The 18,270-nt window shown below is 42.8% G+C and overlaps 1 protein-coding gene across 1 annotated transcript in view; it reads left to right on the top strand.

Annotated features, from left to right (window-relative positions):
* Positions 1–18,270, top strand: part of PTPRG (protein tyrosine phosphatase, receptor type, G) — a 412,490-nt gene that overhangs the window by 359,335 nt on the left and 34,885 nt on the right. The window contains exon 14 of the mRNA XM_010571016.1: positions 12,901–12,992. Within this exon, the coding sequence (XP_010569318.1) occupies positions 12,901–12,992 (92 nt within the window). The remainder of the gene's footprint in view (positions 1–12,900; positions 12,993–18,270) is intronic.

Below are 18,270 nucleotides of genomic sequence, written 5' to 3'. Positions count from 1 at the left end.
TAGCTTTTTGTGGTAGCAGAAGGTGAGAGTTCAACATCACTGTTTTTGTTATCCACAGAGCTACATGGAACAAGTTCCCTGTTGTATAGTTTAAAGGAATAGGTGGAGACTACTAAAAAGAGACCTGTTGTCCCTGCAGCTTAGTTTTATTTGAGATGCACAGAATAAGAGAGCAGAAGAGAAGAAATCACAGTATTTGATACGCATTCTCAGCAGCTGCTTCATCTCGCCATGTCTGAATGTGTAATCTCACTCTCAGGAGCGTGCTGCATGAGAAGCAGCTGGGCGCTTCTGAACATGCAAGAAATGCTCCCATTTCACTAGCATTTGTGATAATCCAAGCTGCAGGTAGGCCTACGGGGAAAAGAAAAGTCTGTGTTTTATTGAGTCTCTGAGATTTTGGTGGGTTGCAATGTTGTCTATAGGATTTGAGCTTGCACTTGGATGTCTTCTCTTTCCTTAACAATGCTTCCTTGTACTGAAAGTGTGCAAGAGAATCCCTGAGCTTTATACCAGCTTTTTTGAAACACTTAAACAGTCTGCAGCCCTTTCCTCCTTCACTCCTTGGATGGCGGGTGTAAGGTCCTGTTGACTTCCACGCTGCCAAGCCAGGACAGGCTGTGCTAATTCCCTGTGTGCTGAGCACAAAAAATGATGCTAAAGAAAAAGGGCTTTAAACCAACCCTAGCCCAGGGTTTAAGGTTATCCACAGGGTTTTTTTGTTTGTTTGCTTGGGTTTTTTTAAGTCTGGAAATTAGACAGCTCAGCTCATGGGGGAATAAGGCAGTGGATAAGCATTCCCCTTCCATGCCTCCTTCCAGCATCTTTTCTCCTCGGTGCGCCAGACAGCAACTCCCCACCCCAGAGAGAGATGCGTTGGCAACCTTGCTCCTCATTTTTTTCTGGTGACTGGATTAACTTTAACATTGTCATTGCTCTCTGCCAAGCATATTTTATTTACTCAGCTTTCTGCGAAGGAGTTAAATTCATATGGGTTGGATGTTTTCTGTTACAGCTCATGTTCTTTTTTGACCTTCTTGGCTTCACATATTTTCCCCTTTTAAAGTTACTAGCTGTATCTGAGATCTTAACATCAGTGGGCCACTTTGTGAAAATAAATATTAATGAGATGGCTGCTGATAGCCTCATATGGGTAGAAACAAATGCTTTTATAATAAATGGAATTTAATATTAATTGAGTGGTTTGGAGTTAAAGCAGGATATAAAGTGACAAGCTCATGGCACAGCAAACTGCCCTTTGCAGGAATCCAATTAGAAGAGTACGCAGCAAATTCTAAGCAAACTTGCTATAATCACACGGGGGCAATACAAGAGCGGAGCATAATTTGGAGCCTGGGACCTGTCCCCTTGAATGTCTCATAATTTCCATGAATCAACATTTAGTTACTATGTGGTGCCAAGTTTGCATTCTTCAGCTCTTTCCTGGCAATGCTGTATCCCATTGCTCTAGTCAAACCGGAGGGAGACAGTATGTTTTGCAATAAAAGGGCACATCAATTAAATGCACTGTGTTCTGCTACACGTCTGTCACAGAAAAGTGACTCATTTGTTAGCCTGCTGAAATTACTTTGCATTGAAAATCTTGTGCTGATGTTACAGGGTTTTACCTGATCACTTGAAGCTGTTACCTTTGCCATTTCCTCAACGAGAATGATCAAGAGTTGTTCCCTTTCCACATTGTAGTGTTTGTTCATGACTTGGAAAAATAGATGATTTGCTGAGGTGTGTTGTAGATAAATAGTTAAATAGTTAATAGTATAGTTAATAGATAAATAGTTAATAGATAAATAGTTAAATAGATAAATAGTTAAATACTGCCTGGAGTAACCAAGTGCAATTATTAAAGATATATCTCATGTCCTAAAGAGTGATGTAAAGTGTTCATTGGGTTTGAATTGTTCAAAAATAGTTTCTCTAAATATTATGTATCATTTTCATCTGGCAAGTGGAGTTGCAGAAGCTCCTATAGTGAGAGTTTGTCGCATTTCAGACAACCTGGGTATTGTGTGAAATTGGCTTAGAAAGCCTCTAAAAGGAGGGTGCCGGATGGAAAGTGAGGGTGTAGGAGCGATAAAGACCTAAGCATAGCATCTGGGAAGTTGGGGCAGTGATTCGAGGCTGATGGAGAAGCATGTGGGGAAAAAAAAAAAAAACCAACAAGGAGCAAGTCAATTTATCCATTCTGTCAAAATGGCTACGATCAGCCAGGAGGCAAATGAATAAACGGATCAACAAGTATTTCACACTTGTGTGTTCTCGACAGGAAATCACAGATCTGAAACCAAATGTCTGAGACAAAACTACCAGAAATAGTGGCAAAATACTCCGCTGTTTAGTCTGCATTTTAAACATTTTTAGCTCACAAAACTCCTTGAATTAAAATACTGGAGTAAAACAGGAACTTGTTACTACAGTTCCCAGTTAGGAGCAGCAATGACAGTAGTTGGAGGGGGTCTAACAGCAGGACCTCGGTCCCCACTGGAATCTCCCTTTGCCTGCGTACCCGAACGCGTCTTGTTGGCCATGGTGATTGCCGCTGTCTTTTCCGCTCCCGAGCTTCCCGTCTAATTGCTGCACTAATGGCAGCAAAAGCACCGCCAAAGATCGCATCAGAACATGGAAATGAAATGCATAAATACAGTAGGTGGAAAATGAATCTGAATTGCTAGAGGTGTCAGGACTGAACAACTCACCTAGGAGCGGACATCTACATTCCTCAAGGACAGCGAGTCTGCTGTGCAGCCATGTCACTTCATGAGCTTCCAGAAAAGGAAATACTGAGCCAAGAGCTTGTGTTTAATTTACGTGTCTGCTTCTGAGCAAGTGCCTGATGGATCCAGGCATGTTTCTTCATACATTAAGAAGCGTTCATATGTTTTTGCTAAGATGCAAACTACAATTCCTGTGGGCTTTTTTCTTCTTCTCCCCAGTCTCACATTTATCAACACTCAAAGGTTGTAAAGAGCTTAATAAAAGGTAGATTAAGGCTTTGGAAATAATGCAAATAAGGACCACGGCCTATAAATAGAAAATATATTAAACTGTATCTGGTGTTAAGGGATCTAATAATTAGCATAGGTTGACTGAATTTCTCCTGTTTCACTTATCTGCAATGAGCTTTTATCTTGAATCAAAATGTTCTCCTCCTGTGATTAGTTTTGTTATTAGCTGTTTCTACACACGGATTAAGACAATGGGAAGGCAATAGTTTACTTGCCCGAGTGTATACTTACTGAAAAAGAGTTTGTCATGAGGATGAAAGCAGTTTCTAGTTTTCAGAATAATTTTGACTGATCTCTTAAAGGCAAACTCTCTTCTACATCTGTTACTTTATGACTTTTCAATTCTTGACTCTTCTACATAATTTGGGGCCTGCTAATAAACTTGGTAATTTTTTCTGATGTGCCTCATACTTCGAGTCCTTTTTGTGTAATAAATATGTATTTCCGTGACACTAAAATTCAAGGAGCTTTGAATGGGTTATAGGCCTGAAGCTTCAAATATGTCCTTTTCTTAATAAATGTTTTGAAAAGGGAACTCTACCTCACTTCATTTCAAGCACTTTCAGGAACATCCTTCTAGTCTCCTCTGCCTCATGGTGTAGTGGATTCTACCTCTGTTACTTGCTTATAATATTTCTAGAATTTTTCTTATGGCTTATTTGGTCTGTGGAGATGGTAGTTTAAAACATACATTGTTTTTATTTTCTGTGCTTCTTTATTATGCCTTAGTATGCTTAATACTGCTTACTACTTTCTGGTATTAAATAGATTTTTCTTAGAGTATTAATTATTTGCGATTTGTTTGATATTATTGCCATTGTTGATGCTATTTATTTTTTAGAAACATTCTCACAGAAAATACTGCACTGTTTAATGCAAATGCTACTGGAATGATCCTGCTGATGTGGAGACTTTTTATTCCGATGTATTAATTGATGTGGGTCTGTCGTGTTAAGCAAAGGAAGCCCAGTGGATATGTTCACACTACGCTGATTGTCCGATTTAACCAGAACACCACTTCAGCGAATACAACTTGCTTCTCTGTGGTATAGCTCTATTAATGCAGAGCTATGCCCAAGGTACTTAGCCCAGCAGATAAGGAGTATTGGTGCACGCAGAGCTCACACTAACATGCCTGCATCTCTCCTGGCATTTGAGCTAGGTCACTGGGGTCTGACTCGGGTATTTTTACAGAGCTAGTTAGAGATGTATTCAGCATACTACAGCAGAATACACAACAGGGTATTTCTCAGTGGTTGGTTCAGTGGATGGTAGTTTATTGTCTCTGATATTTGTGTTTCCTTGTCACATTTGTTAACCTTTGAATGCAAGAAACTCATTAAAGCAATTCCTCAGACACCCATACTCCAGGCTTCCCCAGAGCTCTCGAGTCACTACCAGATTAGTATCAGCGACAGCAAGAAGCGAATCTCCAAATGGGTTGATTGATAGCGAGATTAATGATCCTCAAGACTTCTGTCCAGGTTAATTATTTGGCTGCTTACAAATCTTTGCTTTCAGGGAGATGGGTGGGGACGGAGGACCAGCTGGCTGCCACCCGGTCTGTCTGTATTAGCGTGATGAGGTGATGTACGTAGCCCTGTCAGAGCACTAGCATTAAGTAGTGTATTTTCAGTGTTCTCATTATCTGCCAGGTACGAAGTAATTTGATTCTCTGCTCTTGGTGCCAGCTGCTCTTTTCTTTTCCTTTGTGCTGTGCTTCCAAAGGTAGCTTTTTGTGCCATTACTAATTGTGTTCTAAACAAAGTTAACAGAGACACCATAAAAAATTGTAAGTAGCTATTTCTTTTTGAAATGGCCAGTGAAAAAAGCCTACCCTCCAAATACACGGTGATGGAAAGAGAAGGGAAATAATCACACTTTTAATATTTTATCCTGCCCCCAAATAAGACAAACATGAAAAATGTCCTGCAGTGTTGGGAAATCTTCTTAGTTCTCCTACGCAACTTTAGTCCAGGTGCAGGTGGACATGTCTGTTGAGAAAGAGGGAGCTTCCCATTGAGTATTTCATTATATTTAACAAACTGATATTTCTGCCTGAAGATGGGCAGGGCCATCAAAACAGAGGAAAAAACATGCCTAAACTTTTAGCACATTTTTGTGCTATGCTTAGGTCCCAGGCCATGGCTTGGGATATCTAAAATAATTCTCAACTGAATGTCCTGAGGTCCTGTTTGGAGGACGGAAAGAATATTTTTGCACGGGAAAGAGCAGGGCTCTTCCATTTTGAGAGTAATTAAGTGGGAGTAATTAGGGACATTTAGGTGAATGTTCCAAAGAAAGACCCAGTTTCTGCTGTCCTTTCTTAGGTGGGATCATCTCTGTATTGGTTTTCCTATAATACAATTTCAATCCAGATTAATTACACTTTGCATTTAAAAATACCTGTGTTTTAACCTCCCAGCCTGCCACCCTGTTTTTATTCTTTCCTTTCCTGATATTCATCCCAAAGGGAATTCATGTCCTGAAATGATAATATCAAGTATGCCCAATTTTGAGTTCTTAGAGGTGCTACTAAAAGCTCCTCTCTAGTAAGAGGCAATCTTCATTGATTGCTGCAGTTCTTGTGATTACAGAACAACTCTTCACTTGGTTAAATTTAGCTTCCTTCTGTGAGAAAGTTTTAGGCTCCTTTTTAATATTACATGATGTTTAGGGCATTGGAAGTACACATTTTATAGGAACTGCCTAAGGTATTATTTGATTGGAAAAGGCATGTCTTTGTTTTCCTCTGTGATTTTCTAGTCTTTGTTATGAATGTTTCATTAAATAAATAGTTGGCTCAGGGAGAGGAAAATGAATATGTCAGGCTTCCCTTTGGTTTTTAAAACCGTGCCTAATTTTTAAACCATTTTAAGATACCACCTATAGGTTTCTTTACCCCATTTTTGCCTGAAGACATTAAAGTTTTGAGTGGTAATGCATATAACCAGGGAGCTTGTTCTCTTGAAGTAGAAAATACTGATGAGTAAACCCATTCAGTCATCTGTAAAATTGCTGAGTATATCCAACACAGCTGTTGTGAGTATTGATTAAAGCAGGAGGGGAAGGTCTGATGCTGCTAGCCCTGTCAGAGGTCACCAGGAGAGTAATTAGCTACCAAGTGTTACAGGGCCAAGTGTCATCACAAATAAGGTTTCACCATTGCCTTCCCTGTTCTCCAGGGACACCAGGAAGAAGGGACAAGGAAGCGTGGAAAATGTTTGTGCTGAGTTAAACTAAGATTTATCCACTTACAATTTGCAATTAAAGAGCTTTCTAAGTGCGTTTCTGCACTGGCCACCTGGGCACTTTCTGGTCGCGCAGCTGATGAGGGGGGGAGGCCTTGAAAGCAGCTCATCTTGGTGTGTGTTGTCATTTCTTAACTGTTTAGTTATTTGAATACCCTTCTGAAAATTACTATTTCTTGTATAATACCATACGTGATGTAAATGGGTGTCTAGTCTCTGGTGCAGGATAGGATCTCAGAGGATCGGGAGAAGAGGATTTTTAATTTTGTGGAGAGCTGTGTAGTCAGCTGGCAAATTTAGGCCATAAATATTAAATTAGCTGTCTTTCTGTGTCTTCTGAAATCCCTAGTCTTATTTGCAGATTAGTTTTTCAGATGGACAATTTTACTAGTGCTGTGTTCTTCACCACAAATACTGTGTCAAAGTTTTGTCCACCTTCTTTTTTTTTTCCATCTGTCTTTTCCCAGTCTTTTTCCTGTCTTCTCTTTGATAGTGCAGAATGCGTGGTTGTAGATATGTGTGGTTGGACTGGTGATTAGTGTTTGGATCTTTTTAGCTTTTGCGGGACTGTGTGGGTGTGCAACAACTCACTGATATGAAAAAACATTTCTCCTTGCCCAGAGGAAGCCCCCTGAAAGGGACAGTCTACTTTTCACCGTTCTGTCTAGGAAAGGATGCCAAGGACTTGGTACGTGGATAGATTTCAGAAGTTCACAGCGTGCCATCTAGACCTCTCCAGTTATCATATCTGTGCAATGCTTAACACTGCTCAAGAAGATTACAGGCAGAAATTGCTTTGTGGGGAGAAGGCAAATCATCTTCGGGAGGGTTATGCAGGAGAATCAGCATTATTGTAGGGAAATTTTCCTCCTTTTTCAGCTTTCCTTTATTCCTTGGTTTTTATGCATTCCTGCTTTGTATATCCTCCCATAGCTCAAGTACGGTCAGGCATCGCTGCCTTACCACTCCAGTATAGCATAGGTTCTTTTGTAACTTGACTTTTGAATTCTGATCATTAAGTGTTAAGACTTGGGAAGGAAAATAATTGTAGAAAATTGGGGCAATATAAGCCATTTTCTGGCCAAAAAAGAGTAAATGCAGATGGCCCTCTGATACAATGAACGTAATATCACTGCTCCATGCTGGTCACTTATTCATATTCATAAGATCAGCTTTTTTCATGTGGTTTCTCTTCCCTTTTTCTTCTTAACGCTTGAGTCAGTTTTATTGCTCATAAAAATCAGTGACTGATGACCCCAGCTAGAGCAGTGCAGACTGCAGACAGCTGTTGTCCAGGCTCCCATCCACTGCTCTGCTGGTGACATGGTCGTGATTTGCAGCGCTTCTGTTGTTCCGTAGTCTGTGGCTCTTTTCTGAGGAGTCATTGCCAATTCTGACAGTGACAAATGCTTGCCAAGGAATAGTGAAGCTAGTTTAAAGTGCAGAGCCATGTGTTACTAGTACACTTGACTGCATACATACTCTGGTTTTGGTGCCAGCAGAAACCAATCTTAATTGTGTCTCCTGGAAAACATGCAAAACAGTTCAACAAGAATCTGAAGCATCTTTTCTTCTATTGAAAGTGAGAATGAATGTGCAGAGGTAGTGAAAGGGATCGTTTCCTGTCTTTGGATCCTTGTTTGGGAGTTACTTGCAGAGCCCCCCCACCCGTGATGGAGGAGCACGGTGAATGAATGCCTGTATCCAGGTTGCATTTGATAAAGACTAAGCCATGTCCTGCACAGCCTGGTTTCGAGGTCCGTTACAGCTCCCAGTTTGACTCCTGTTTGATCTTGCCTGTTCTGCCCACCAGCTCAGGGCTGTGTGTGAAAGTAGGGTGGCTGCAGGGACTATTGGCCTCTTCCTTAATAAATGTACATTCTGCAGAGCTCCTGTCTGTGGGAGGCTGTTTCTGGAGGAAGGGTACCCAGAGGACAAGGTCTGCCCTGCTCTGACAGTAGTGAATAGGCCTCCAGGACCCTTTCAAGCCATCTGCCCCCAAATTAGTCATGCTTTAGGAGGTAATGACCCAAGAAGAGAGCGGTTGCAAGAAATCGGGAGCCTAGAGCTCCTAGATGCTATTACAGAAATAAAGTAGTATAAATCTGGCTAGCCTTGGAGAGGGAATACACACTGCTCCGGCCAACAGAAATGCCTGGAAGAAGGAGCAGATCCCTGGTGAACAAGGGAGCAATGAATGTGCCAGTCACTTCAGCATGTGAGGCAGGACACGGCTCTTGCGTGTCCCCAGAAAGTGAAGCATTCCCCTTTGATTTTTCCTGTGTTCAGCCACTGTCCTGGTAGTTTCAGCCAGCAGCTGTGAAGGCAATCACTTGCCCCTCCGCAATAAACCATTGCTCCTTCTCTCCCTGCCTCAGCTGCTCCAGAGAAGCACAGATCCCTCGCCTGTCATCACAGATCAGGGGATGCTGCCCACGCTAGACAGAGTACAGAGGAGTAAAGGCCAAACGCTGCCCTCGGAGCTATTCCCAGCACTCCCATTGACTGCAGCGCGCAGTGTGTGTTTGTATTGGAGGCAGTATTAACTAAACACTAAGGTGCTAGCTTCTACGTGAAAATAACATGCACCCATGCTTTCAAGCCATTGTGTGATCTGGTTCTTCCTCTTGCTTTTAGATGAGTATAAAGGAGAAGCTGCTTGAGGTTTATTAACTAATAACCAAGGAAACCTGGTTTGAGTGTCAAAATCTCACAAGGCATCTCTTCTTCTGCAGAAGCTAATCTGGTATTTTGCTCAGCAGAGACGGAACAAGCATTTAACCCAGCTAATCAGGACCATCTCTTGGCATATTTTTATCCTTTCAGCTTGATAATAAGGTGCTGCTGCTCTGGACTTTGCATCCTATTAGTTTGCTTTAATAACTCACTGCCAGTATCTCTGTAAGAAGATTCTGGGCAGGGGGATGGCTCTCCCTCACATCATCTTTGCATTCCAGACCCTGCCTCTGTTCCTTCTCCGGGGAGATGCTAATCTCGCAGTGTTTTACTTTCTGCATTTTGGTTCGTATGTGACAACTGCGTGTCTGATCACCACAATCTCGCACAGTTATTGTACCCCAGGGAAAGGGAGCCAAAAAAACATATGGGGCTAGAGAAAACGGTGTGCTTCACTGCACACAGACGTATTTCAGAGACAACAGACTCTTTGGTATTTTGCAGAAAAGATGTGGGCTCTCTGAAATCTTCTGGAAGTAAAATCAAGGCTGTGATTTGCTTTTCCTCAGCCAGTGCTGCAGAAATGCAAGAATTATTCTAAAATTAGTTGTTTCAGTTGTTAAGATTTTAATAACCATTTATGCCATTGACAAATCCCAATTGCTCATTCACTAAGGACTGCTTCTGTCAGAAAAAAAAATCTGGTTTTTTTCTGCTGACAGTGTTGGTTTCCTGAGCAAATGGGCATACAGGTGCAAACACCTGCACATGTATACACGTTGGGGTTAAAAGTTACAGGCAGAAGTGCTCATGTGAAAACAGTTGTAGACTTGCACCTTGTCTAGCCCTGCATCCGCTCCTACCTCTCTCCATGGCTGCTTCTCCGGTGACTCGAAGCAAGCAATTTTCTGCTCTCATCCTTTTCCTTTATCCAGCCCTCCCCATACATGCACACAGATTTACTGCAGCCTCTTGTAGCCTTAGCAACTGCTGCCACTTCAGGTTTGTATACTGAGGGAAAGGTTGGGAAAATGCCAAGGGATAGAAAGGAGCATCCTAAACTGGGGGAGAAGGCAGACGCTAAATTTTCTGAAATGCCTCTCAGTAGCCTTGATCCCAGCTATCAGTATTTATTACTACAAACTAAACACAAGTTTGCAAAAGGCTCTTCTTGGGCCCAGGCGTTTCCTCACTCAGTCAGTCCCAGGCTGAAAAATGGACATTATCCAAACTGGGGGCCTGGAGGCATCTGCCTGGTGCCCTGAGATGCGTGCTCTCTCCTGGAGCTGCACAGGGAAGAGATGCAAGAGTAGGAAACAGACCCAGTAAGTAGAACTTGCTGGAAAATTCATCCAGCTACTTTGTGAAACCCGTCATAAAAGGTCTTTCAAAGATCAATCCACTTTATCCTGCTCTCGAGTCCGAGCCTGCATAGTCCCATCAGTGCTGCCTTATGCTGTCACGAGGAGCCCCTGAGACATGGAGGGAGTCATCAGGACAGGGATGCGATGGCCTGTGCACCGCAAGCTCAGCTGTGGAGGCTAAACTTGGAATATTTATAGCAATTACGAGCAAGTGAAAAAAAAGACTCCGAGAAGCATGTCTTCACCTAACGTGCCGGTATCCAGTATTGTAACGAACATGCTGCGTTATGTATGTATATACACAAGACAAGAGTGTATTCAGTGTGATGTTTGTGACTTGAGAAAAACTTTAGTCAAATTCCATGGTGACTGCCTTTCGAAACAGCTACAGAAAGTCTTCCAGGAATAAAATGTGGAATTGTTAGTGACACTAATGATTGTAGCAAACTTCACTATGTGAAATACTCATTTACTACATTGTTATTCCAACATTGTGCTCAGCAGAGATATGCTGGACTCGGATATCCAGCTATCCCCATCGTGGGCCTTACAATATTGCGTATGTGATTATCCAATGCAATTGCATGTTTTGAGACTATTAAGAAAAAACTGTCTTATGGCTGCATAAAAAAGCACAATGCCAGCCTATCAGAGCCTCTCAGAGTATAAAATAACAAATTAACAAAAAATAATGCTTTTCTTCAGTATCATCAGCTTAAAAAAATCCTGTAAATCCCTGCATAAAGGTCTGGGTTTTTTATCAAACACCTTCTTAAGGCCTTCATTACCAGGAGGAGCTGTTCAAGGATTTTTGTAGTATTGACTCAAGGGAAAGAGCCCCAAATACATCAAAATCAGGAACATTTTGCCTGTTTCATATTCATAGTTTCTTCTTTATGTGTGACTGATTTATTCTGCTGCGTGCCCCCAGGGTGTGCATTGTCCAAAATAAAGGCTGCCAACAAAAAATGAGAACAGGGAGTAAGTAGGGTGGGGGGAGTTCAACCGATGTTTTTAAATGCTGTGAGACTATTGCACATCTTGCATCCTCATGTGTGAATTCACCTTATGGTGTTTCTTAACAAAAGCATACCCACTAAATAAGTAACTTCAGCACAATGCAAGACATTGTGCCTGAAAATAGAAAGCTGCTCCGAGACAATTACTCCACGCTGTGAAATCCGCTCTCTCCTGCTTCTGTATTGTCTTAAGTTGTACTTGTGCTGCCATAGCATGTGCTTGCATTATAAAGCACTGTGACTGTGCAGGAAAAAGTACAAGTGCACAGAAAGCAAGCACCCATGATTTTTTTAGGTTCTAGTTTTGCCTAAGAGAGCAGTTTGATTTTCGGTGACTTTTTTGCTCTCTGGCACATACGGATGTCGAAAACAAAGGGAGCACAAATTACTTTGACAAAGTCAGCGAAGCCGGCTCTGCAGAGCGGGCTCTCTTTGGAGAGCACAATGCCCGAATTACAGAGAAGCAGACTGCAAGGCAGAAACTTAAAAGCCACTATGTGCAAATACGTTTCAGCAAGGGAAGCGGCAACTTGACAGAAGGCACGGCTCACGAGGCCGCCTGCAAACTTTGCCCAGGTGTTGAGGAGCAGTTCATTAAGGGCTGCAATGAGAGGGATCTTTCTGCAGTGGGAAGCTATTGTTAAGCGCCCCGACAGATGAGAGCAGACCCTTCTCCTGCCACAATAGCTGCTCACACCAAGCAAGACTCATTAAATATTCAGTTCCAGCCTCAAGCAGCTCATTAAGTCAGCAATGAGCAGTGACGCTGGTGTTGGAAAACCCTGCCTCAGTTAACATCACCATGCAGAGTCTCCTCGGATCTCTTGATGTTATTCTGCTCAGTACCTTTTCTGTGATGACCAGCTTGTGCTCTCTGCTTTGCATTAAATACAGGTAAAAAAGAGTCAGGTGGATTTAAGTTCTTCTTTATAGGCCTTTTCAGAGATGAGTCCTGGGGCCCAAGCTAAGTGGCTATTGCATTTTTCTGTAGCAGGAGGAGGATGGGATGAGGGTTATATGGCTTTAGTGTTAAAAAACAAGCAAACAAAACCACGTAACGTTTAAAGGATAACTGTCATAGCAGAACATCATGACGTGCAGCAGTTACAGATGCTGTATTCCTGTCTGTCAGCTGAAACTTTTACCGTAAATGTATTTCCCCTAGAAATGCTAGTGTCTTAGGTGGATTTTGGCTTGAACTGTGTTCTGAATATGTTTCTTGTGTGCAGAGTTTCTTTCTGAATGATGTATTTGAAACCTGTTTTGCAACCACTAACTTTTGTGAGTATAATTTTGTATTCAGTGGTACTTAGCAATAATATACAGAGGCATTTATGATGGGTGGATGTCAGATGTCAATGAATTAGAGCACACCAGAATCCAGAATTAGGATTGTAATGGTAGAAAATGCAAATATGTTTTCCTGCAGTGATGTTTTAAAACTGTAACAGCTGACAGTATGGACCAGAAATGGAGAAGCAGAACATGTGCAAAAGTTTTCAGCTGTTTTTTCAGAGGGCAGCTTTTCACACCCTGCATCTATATTTTTTTCTTTTTCCTTTAACAGAAAGTGTTTTCAGACTGCCCATTTCTATGTGGAGGACAGCAGTTCCCCCCGTGTGGTCCCCAATGAAAGTATTCCCATTATACCTATTCCAGGTAAGACGGGCTTAATCTCCTATGCTTGTGCTACTTGGAGTCTGTTTCAATTACATAAAGAAGAGAAGGTTATGCTTGTGATAAATCATGGGGTTTTGGTAGAAATTTGTTCTATCAGTGCTGCTTCATTTAATTTAAGGTGCTTTGCAATGGGGCTCTGAGTGCCAATGCTGTCTTTTTCCATAGGCACCGCTCCCACATTGTTTTAATAGACATTTCAGAATAACCTTTGTAAAACGTCAAAAACACGAGCAACACTTCTTAAAAACTCTAAGGCATTGCATCCAGGGTGAAACCAGCTGCTCCATCAGGGCAGGTTGCGGGTGAGGGATGTGCAGCTCCACCGCTCTCTGGAGACTGGGGATCTTGCCCCCTGCTTTCAGCGTGTGCGGAGGTGGTGTCTGCTGGGTCTCGGGGAGGAAGGCAAGACACGGGGATAAGCAAACAATCTCAAGTAAAGTCCAAAGCCATCTGTTAATTTGGTATTAATCAAGTTACCAAAGGTCAAATTCACCTCTCAGCTATACTGAGAGTGAAGCTGGAAGCAGAGTTTAGTGCTATTCTCTCTTCATGAGGCATTTCCCCTGGGAATTACAAAGTGCAGGATCCAGCTCCCTTTAAGCCGTGATGACAGAGAGCAGCTTGGTGTTACAGTGGCCTTTGCAGCCGCTGCCTTGTTTGATGTTGGTCAGTGTCACAGGCAGAATTAAGATACCCAAAGTGTTGTATTGCCCTCAGTCTGTCAAATGCTTGCACATGTTGCTTCAAGGTGTTTTAAGTTTCCTTGTCGTATTCTGTAATTTGTGTCGTTGGTCTAGGATTCAATCTGCAGCTAATTAGGTTCATTTTGCCAAAACACATTCAAAGCTGTTTCTGAGACAGTGAAGAAACATGCTTTCTTGAAAAGTGAAAGAATCCAGTTATATTTTCCTTGATTTTATTCAGTAGGCATGTGTGACTTCTTTCTAGAAAGACTCTTTCAAAGTACCCATGGGAACTAATATGAAAGGTTAGCTAATACATTCCTACAGAAAACGTTAGGCAGTTAGCCTTGCAGTCTGATGCTGTGCCACTGAAAAGAAAAGAAAACATGCTATTATTTCCTCTCTTTTCTGTGGCAGACTAAGCCGCATGTCCTGGCCACCTCAATTACTTAGCAAGGAGCCATCCTTCCTCTCCTCCTCCTTTAGGGTAACAGGAGATGGGAGGTTTTAGTCTTAGACCCCCTGCGATGAGTTTTCACGAAAGAACCTAAATAGTGGAGAACTCTCTTTTTCCTACTCTAAAACCCGGAGGAGCACTTCCCTATTGGGGCTGGTTTTGGCAGTCAGTTTAGTGGTCCCACCATGCCCGCTCTCGTGTGATACCTCCTTAGAGCTTGTGAGGAAGGGGAGGGTGGGCTAACCTGGACTCTGTGCAGAGCAGTGTCAAAACTTGGGAGATTATGAGCACAAGGCAGTGAGGGAAGAGAAATTCTTCCCTCAGAGAGAAGTCTCTTTGTCCAACGTGTAGGGTTTTTTGCTGTAATTGGGACAAATTTTTCTTAAAGAAACCAGCAGAAAGCTCCATCTTTTCATGCTGCGGTCTGTGTTGTTGAGATGGTGGTTCTTCCCTGTTTCAAGGGTATGTTTTGATGGTCAGTCCATTAAAGACTGGCTGGCATTCATATACATTGTAATATAGGCTGAAGAAGTTCCATTAAAACTGTGCAGGTGGCAGGTACCATAAGGCCAGCACATGCACTAATGCTTGTCCAGCAGCCTTGTAGCATGTAACAACAAGCGACTGAGAACAGGAGAACATTGCCTTTTGGGGACATCTTCCCATGACTAGAGCAGCCAAGTTGTTGGACCACAGCAGCTTTGGGACTGACACGACGCTACCATCACTGCAGCGCACACTGCGGTCTGCTCAGGCTCGGTAACGCTAAGAAAGAGCTGCTCACCCCTGATAATGGGCACTGCAGATTAAGGCACCTGCTGAGCAAGTGCTGCAAGACACCTCGAGAAGCTTTGTAGTTAAAAATCTGCAAGACTGCTGATGAGCTCTAAGGCATGTGAAGAACTGGGGCTTAGGCAGAGGTTTAGTCTAGTTGGATGCACAGGTGAATCCAGCCCTTGAATTCCCAATCTAATTACAAGCTTTTTGTGGATATAATGGACATTCAGACACCTGCATACAGACATCCAAATGGAGGTGCATTAATCTGAAGCCGAATCATACCTGGAAGGTCTTAAGAGAGAATGAACTGATGAACCTGAAGATCTTGGCACTGACAATAAAACTATTCAGGCCACCAAAAGCCAAATCACCCTCTGGAAGTGCCTCTCTGTGTATGTTTATTGCCTATTACCTCTACAGGGAGTCTGTAATGAGGCTCAAAGTTAATGGAGATAAATTCCAGCTTTGTTGGCTTTTTCCAAAGGTGGGAGATACTGCCTGGAAAGATCTTGAAGCTCTCCTAAACATTTTCCTTCTTTGGAGATGTAAAGAGGCCTGTTTTCCCCCATATACCTGTTGCTAAATGACAGTCTTCTCTGCCGTCAGCTGCTGCTCCCACATAGGCAGCCCACTGAAATGCCTTAAAAACATTAAATGATAAAATTCTCTTTTGAACTGACTGCAACTGACGAAATTACAAGTCTCTGAACTTTTCCTCTGGAAGCTGCCAGAGGGTGTGAGAAAGTCTTATTTGCCATGTTGATCCTAGAAGCAAAATATAAGTGGCATTTTCACAGAAGCAAGTTTTTCGAAGTAACCTTGTTAGGTTGTGAAGCCCTATCCTTACAAAAGAAATTTGAATAGATCCCCGTGGGACCATGCATCTACCTCCTCCAATTCAGTGGACCAACTTCTACTCTCAGTTATGAGCAAGCAGCCACACTGATGGCAATTTAGAGCGGTGTGTCTAAATCTTAGTAGATTTGCCCATCTACAGCACGCCGTGAGCTGCCGGTGGGAAGAAGCTGAGCAGGTTTGGGTCGCCTGGTCCTGGCCCAGGTGTGGGGTGGCTCTGCCAGGTGTCTGGGAGCCAGGCACAGCGACGTTCTGACGCAGCTGGAGAGGTTTCAGAAGCGGTGCTGGTGTCTCTGCATGCCACTGCTCTGCTCCGTGACGTGTCGGCATGCTCAGAGGTAGCTTTTGTGTTTATTTCTGTGCCACATTCTGCTCTTGTTTAGGCAAACCCTCTGTTTTCTCAGGTCTATGAACTCTAAAATCAATCTACCAGCTACCTGCAATAGGCACACAGTGCAACTTTTCAGGTCCAACATCTAAAAAAATCTTCTTCTAAGGGAATTATTTTACCCATTTTCTGTTTCACTTCCCATGGCGTATGTGCTTAATTATTGTGCATGAAGCCACATCACCCATAGGCGTGTGCTTATCTGTGCAAATTTGCTCTGAGACCCAAATCATTATCATTATTCATAATTATCTGCACGGCTTGATCTAGAGAAACATAGGACAAAGGAGATATCATTAACTGAGTCACCCACTGGATATTACAACTGAAGTATAAATCTAAACTCACATAAGCCTTGTGCCTGACAGTAATGCATCTGTAATCAACGACAGATTTCTGAAGCTTCCCTGCCATTCAGCCCAACAAAATTATTTCTCCATATCTTGTCTCTTTGCCTCCACACTCAGTTAATTTTCGCCACATCCATATCATCTTTGCCTGGATCTCTTCACTATAACATTTGGTCTTGGCAAGATCTCTTTCTCAGCAAACGAGCTCCTGTTTCTTGTTGGCTTGGGTTTTTTTCCATAGCTGGGTCAGTATCTGGTTAAAATGTTTCTGGACTTGATCCTTTTTGGTAGGTTTGGATAAGTAAGAATAAAAGCAGCATCATAGCTGCAGACCTGCAGCTGTGTTTTGCAGCACTGCAAAACAAAATGCATCCCTTAACAGTTTTCCTTTCTTCTTATCACAAGACCTGCACCACAACAGCAGTGCAGAAGTGCACCTCTGTGCAACTTAGATGATACCAAATAGCGGAACTAGCACAAATTCCACTTCTACCCTCCTCCTCCTATCCTTTGTTGCAGAGCTTTCCTGCTCTTGGGTGGTACATTGTTCTGGAGCTTGCTGGGGCTTTACTGGTTCCTTGCCCAGCCGATGGTCACAACAGATGCTGTGGCACTCCTGTCAGCAGGACTTGGTGTGAGATCAGTACAGAGATAGTTGAGGCTTGACCCTATGGCAAAACTCAAAGCTCTGCATAGTCTTGACCACGGTCCGGGGAAACATGGCTCATAAAGAACACAATGGCTGGCCAATGCAGATGATTCATTTAGCATATTATTCCAGATGTCTTTCACCATTTTTAGTATAAGTAAAATGTCTCGGATGTGATGCCGGTTATTTCAGCTGTGTGCAGGCTGCAAGGCTCAGGAGCACTTCCCAGTGCTTGGATCGAGGTACACACAGTTTTAGGTGTAAAGGGCAGTAAATTATTTTTTTTAACTAGTATTGGAGTTTATGAACACTGTATTTAAAATAACCAGTGGCAGAATCTGATGGAGAAACACTCTTATGCTTCTTCAAGAATGACTCAGTGTGGGTGCGTGAGCCCAGGAGATAGTGGAGTAGCCAAGTACGTTGCAGTGAAAAGGTATCTTGACCACCTCATGCAGTCATGCAAGGGTGTGGAGGCCAGTGCAGCCATGACCCTCCTTCATTTCCCTCTGTCTTCTCATGGTTACAAGAAGGACTCCCATCAAGAGTCCATCTTATTAACTCTTACCTTCTGTTAAATCTCTGCATAATTTTGAAACCTTCTTCCTTATTCCTTCAACAACCATGGTTGCCTTCAACCTTTCCTGATGAACATCAGGGGTTAGACTTGGTGTGTTTTTCACAAGCTCAGTTTCTGCACTTCTGGTATCTTCTGCTAGCATCCACCCTGTGACAAACTGTTTCTATTAAGAGACTATACCAAGACATATCTCATTTGACAAGGAAACTGCAGGTTCCCAACAGAGGCTTGGTATCTTACTTCTGCTAAGATGTAGCTGTCTCAGGTTGCATCCCAAGAGCTGAAGAGCAGAGCACCAGGACACGTCTGTGGCCGTTACAGTGACAGTGTACGGAGCGCACAGTGATCCTCTGTGCTAGAGACTGGCGAAGTACAAGGAAAGGCGCTAACTGCAGCTGAGGACTTATTTCTCAAGGGCATGAAGCTCTTCACTGAGCACAGAGGTAGTGCTCTTCAGCTGTTTAAGACTTTATTTCTGCTTTCTGCTCCCTGCGGATTTATGTTCCAGCACCATA

Source organism: Haliaeetus leucocephalus, unplaced genomic scaffold (genome assembly GCF_000737465.1).
Source record: "Haliaeetus leucocephalus isolate CR32 unplaced genomic scaffold, Haliaeetus_leucocephalus-4.0 Scaffold2, whole genome shotgun sequence".
NCBI lineage: Eukaryota > Metazoa > Chordata > Aves > Accipitriformes > Accipitridae > Haliaeetus > Haliaeetus leucocephalus.
This window is presented reverse-complemented; position numbering and strand designations above follow the sequence as displayed.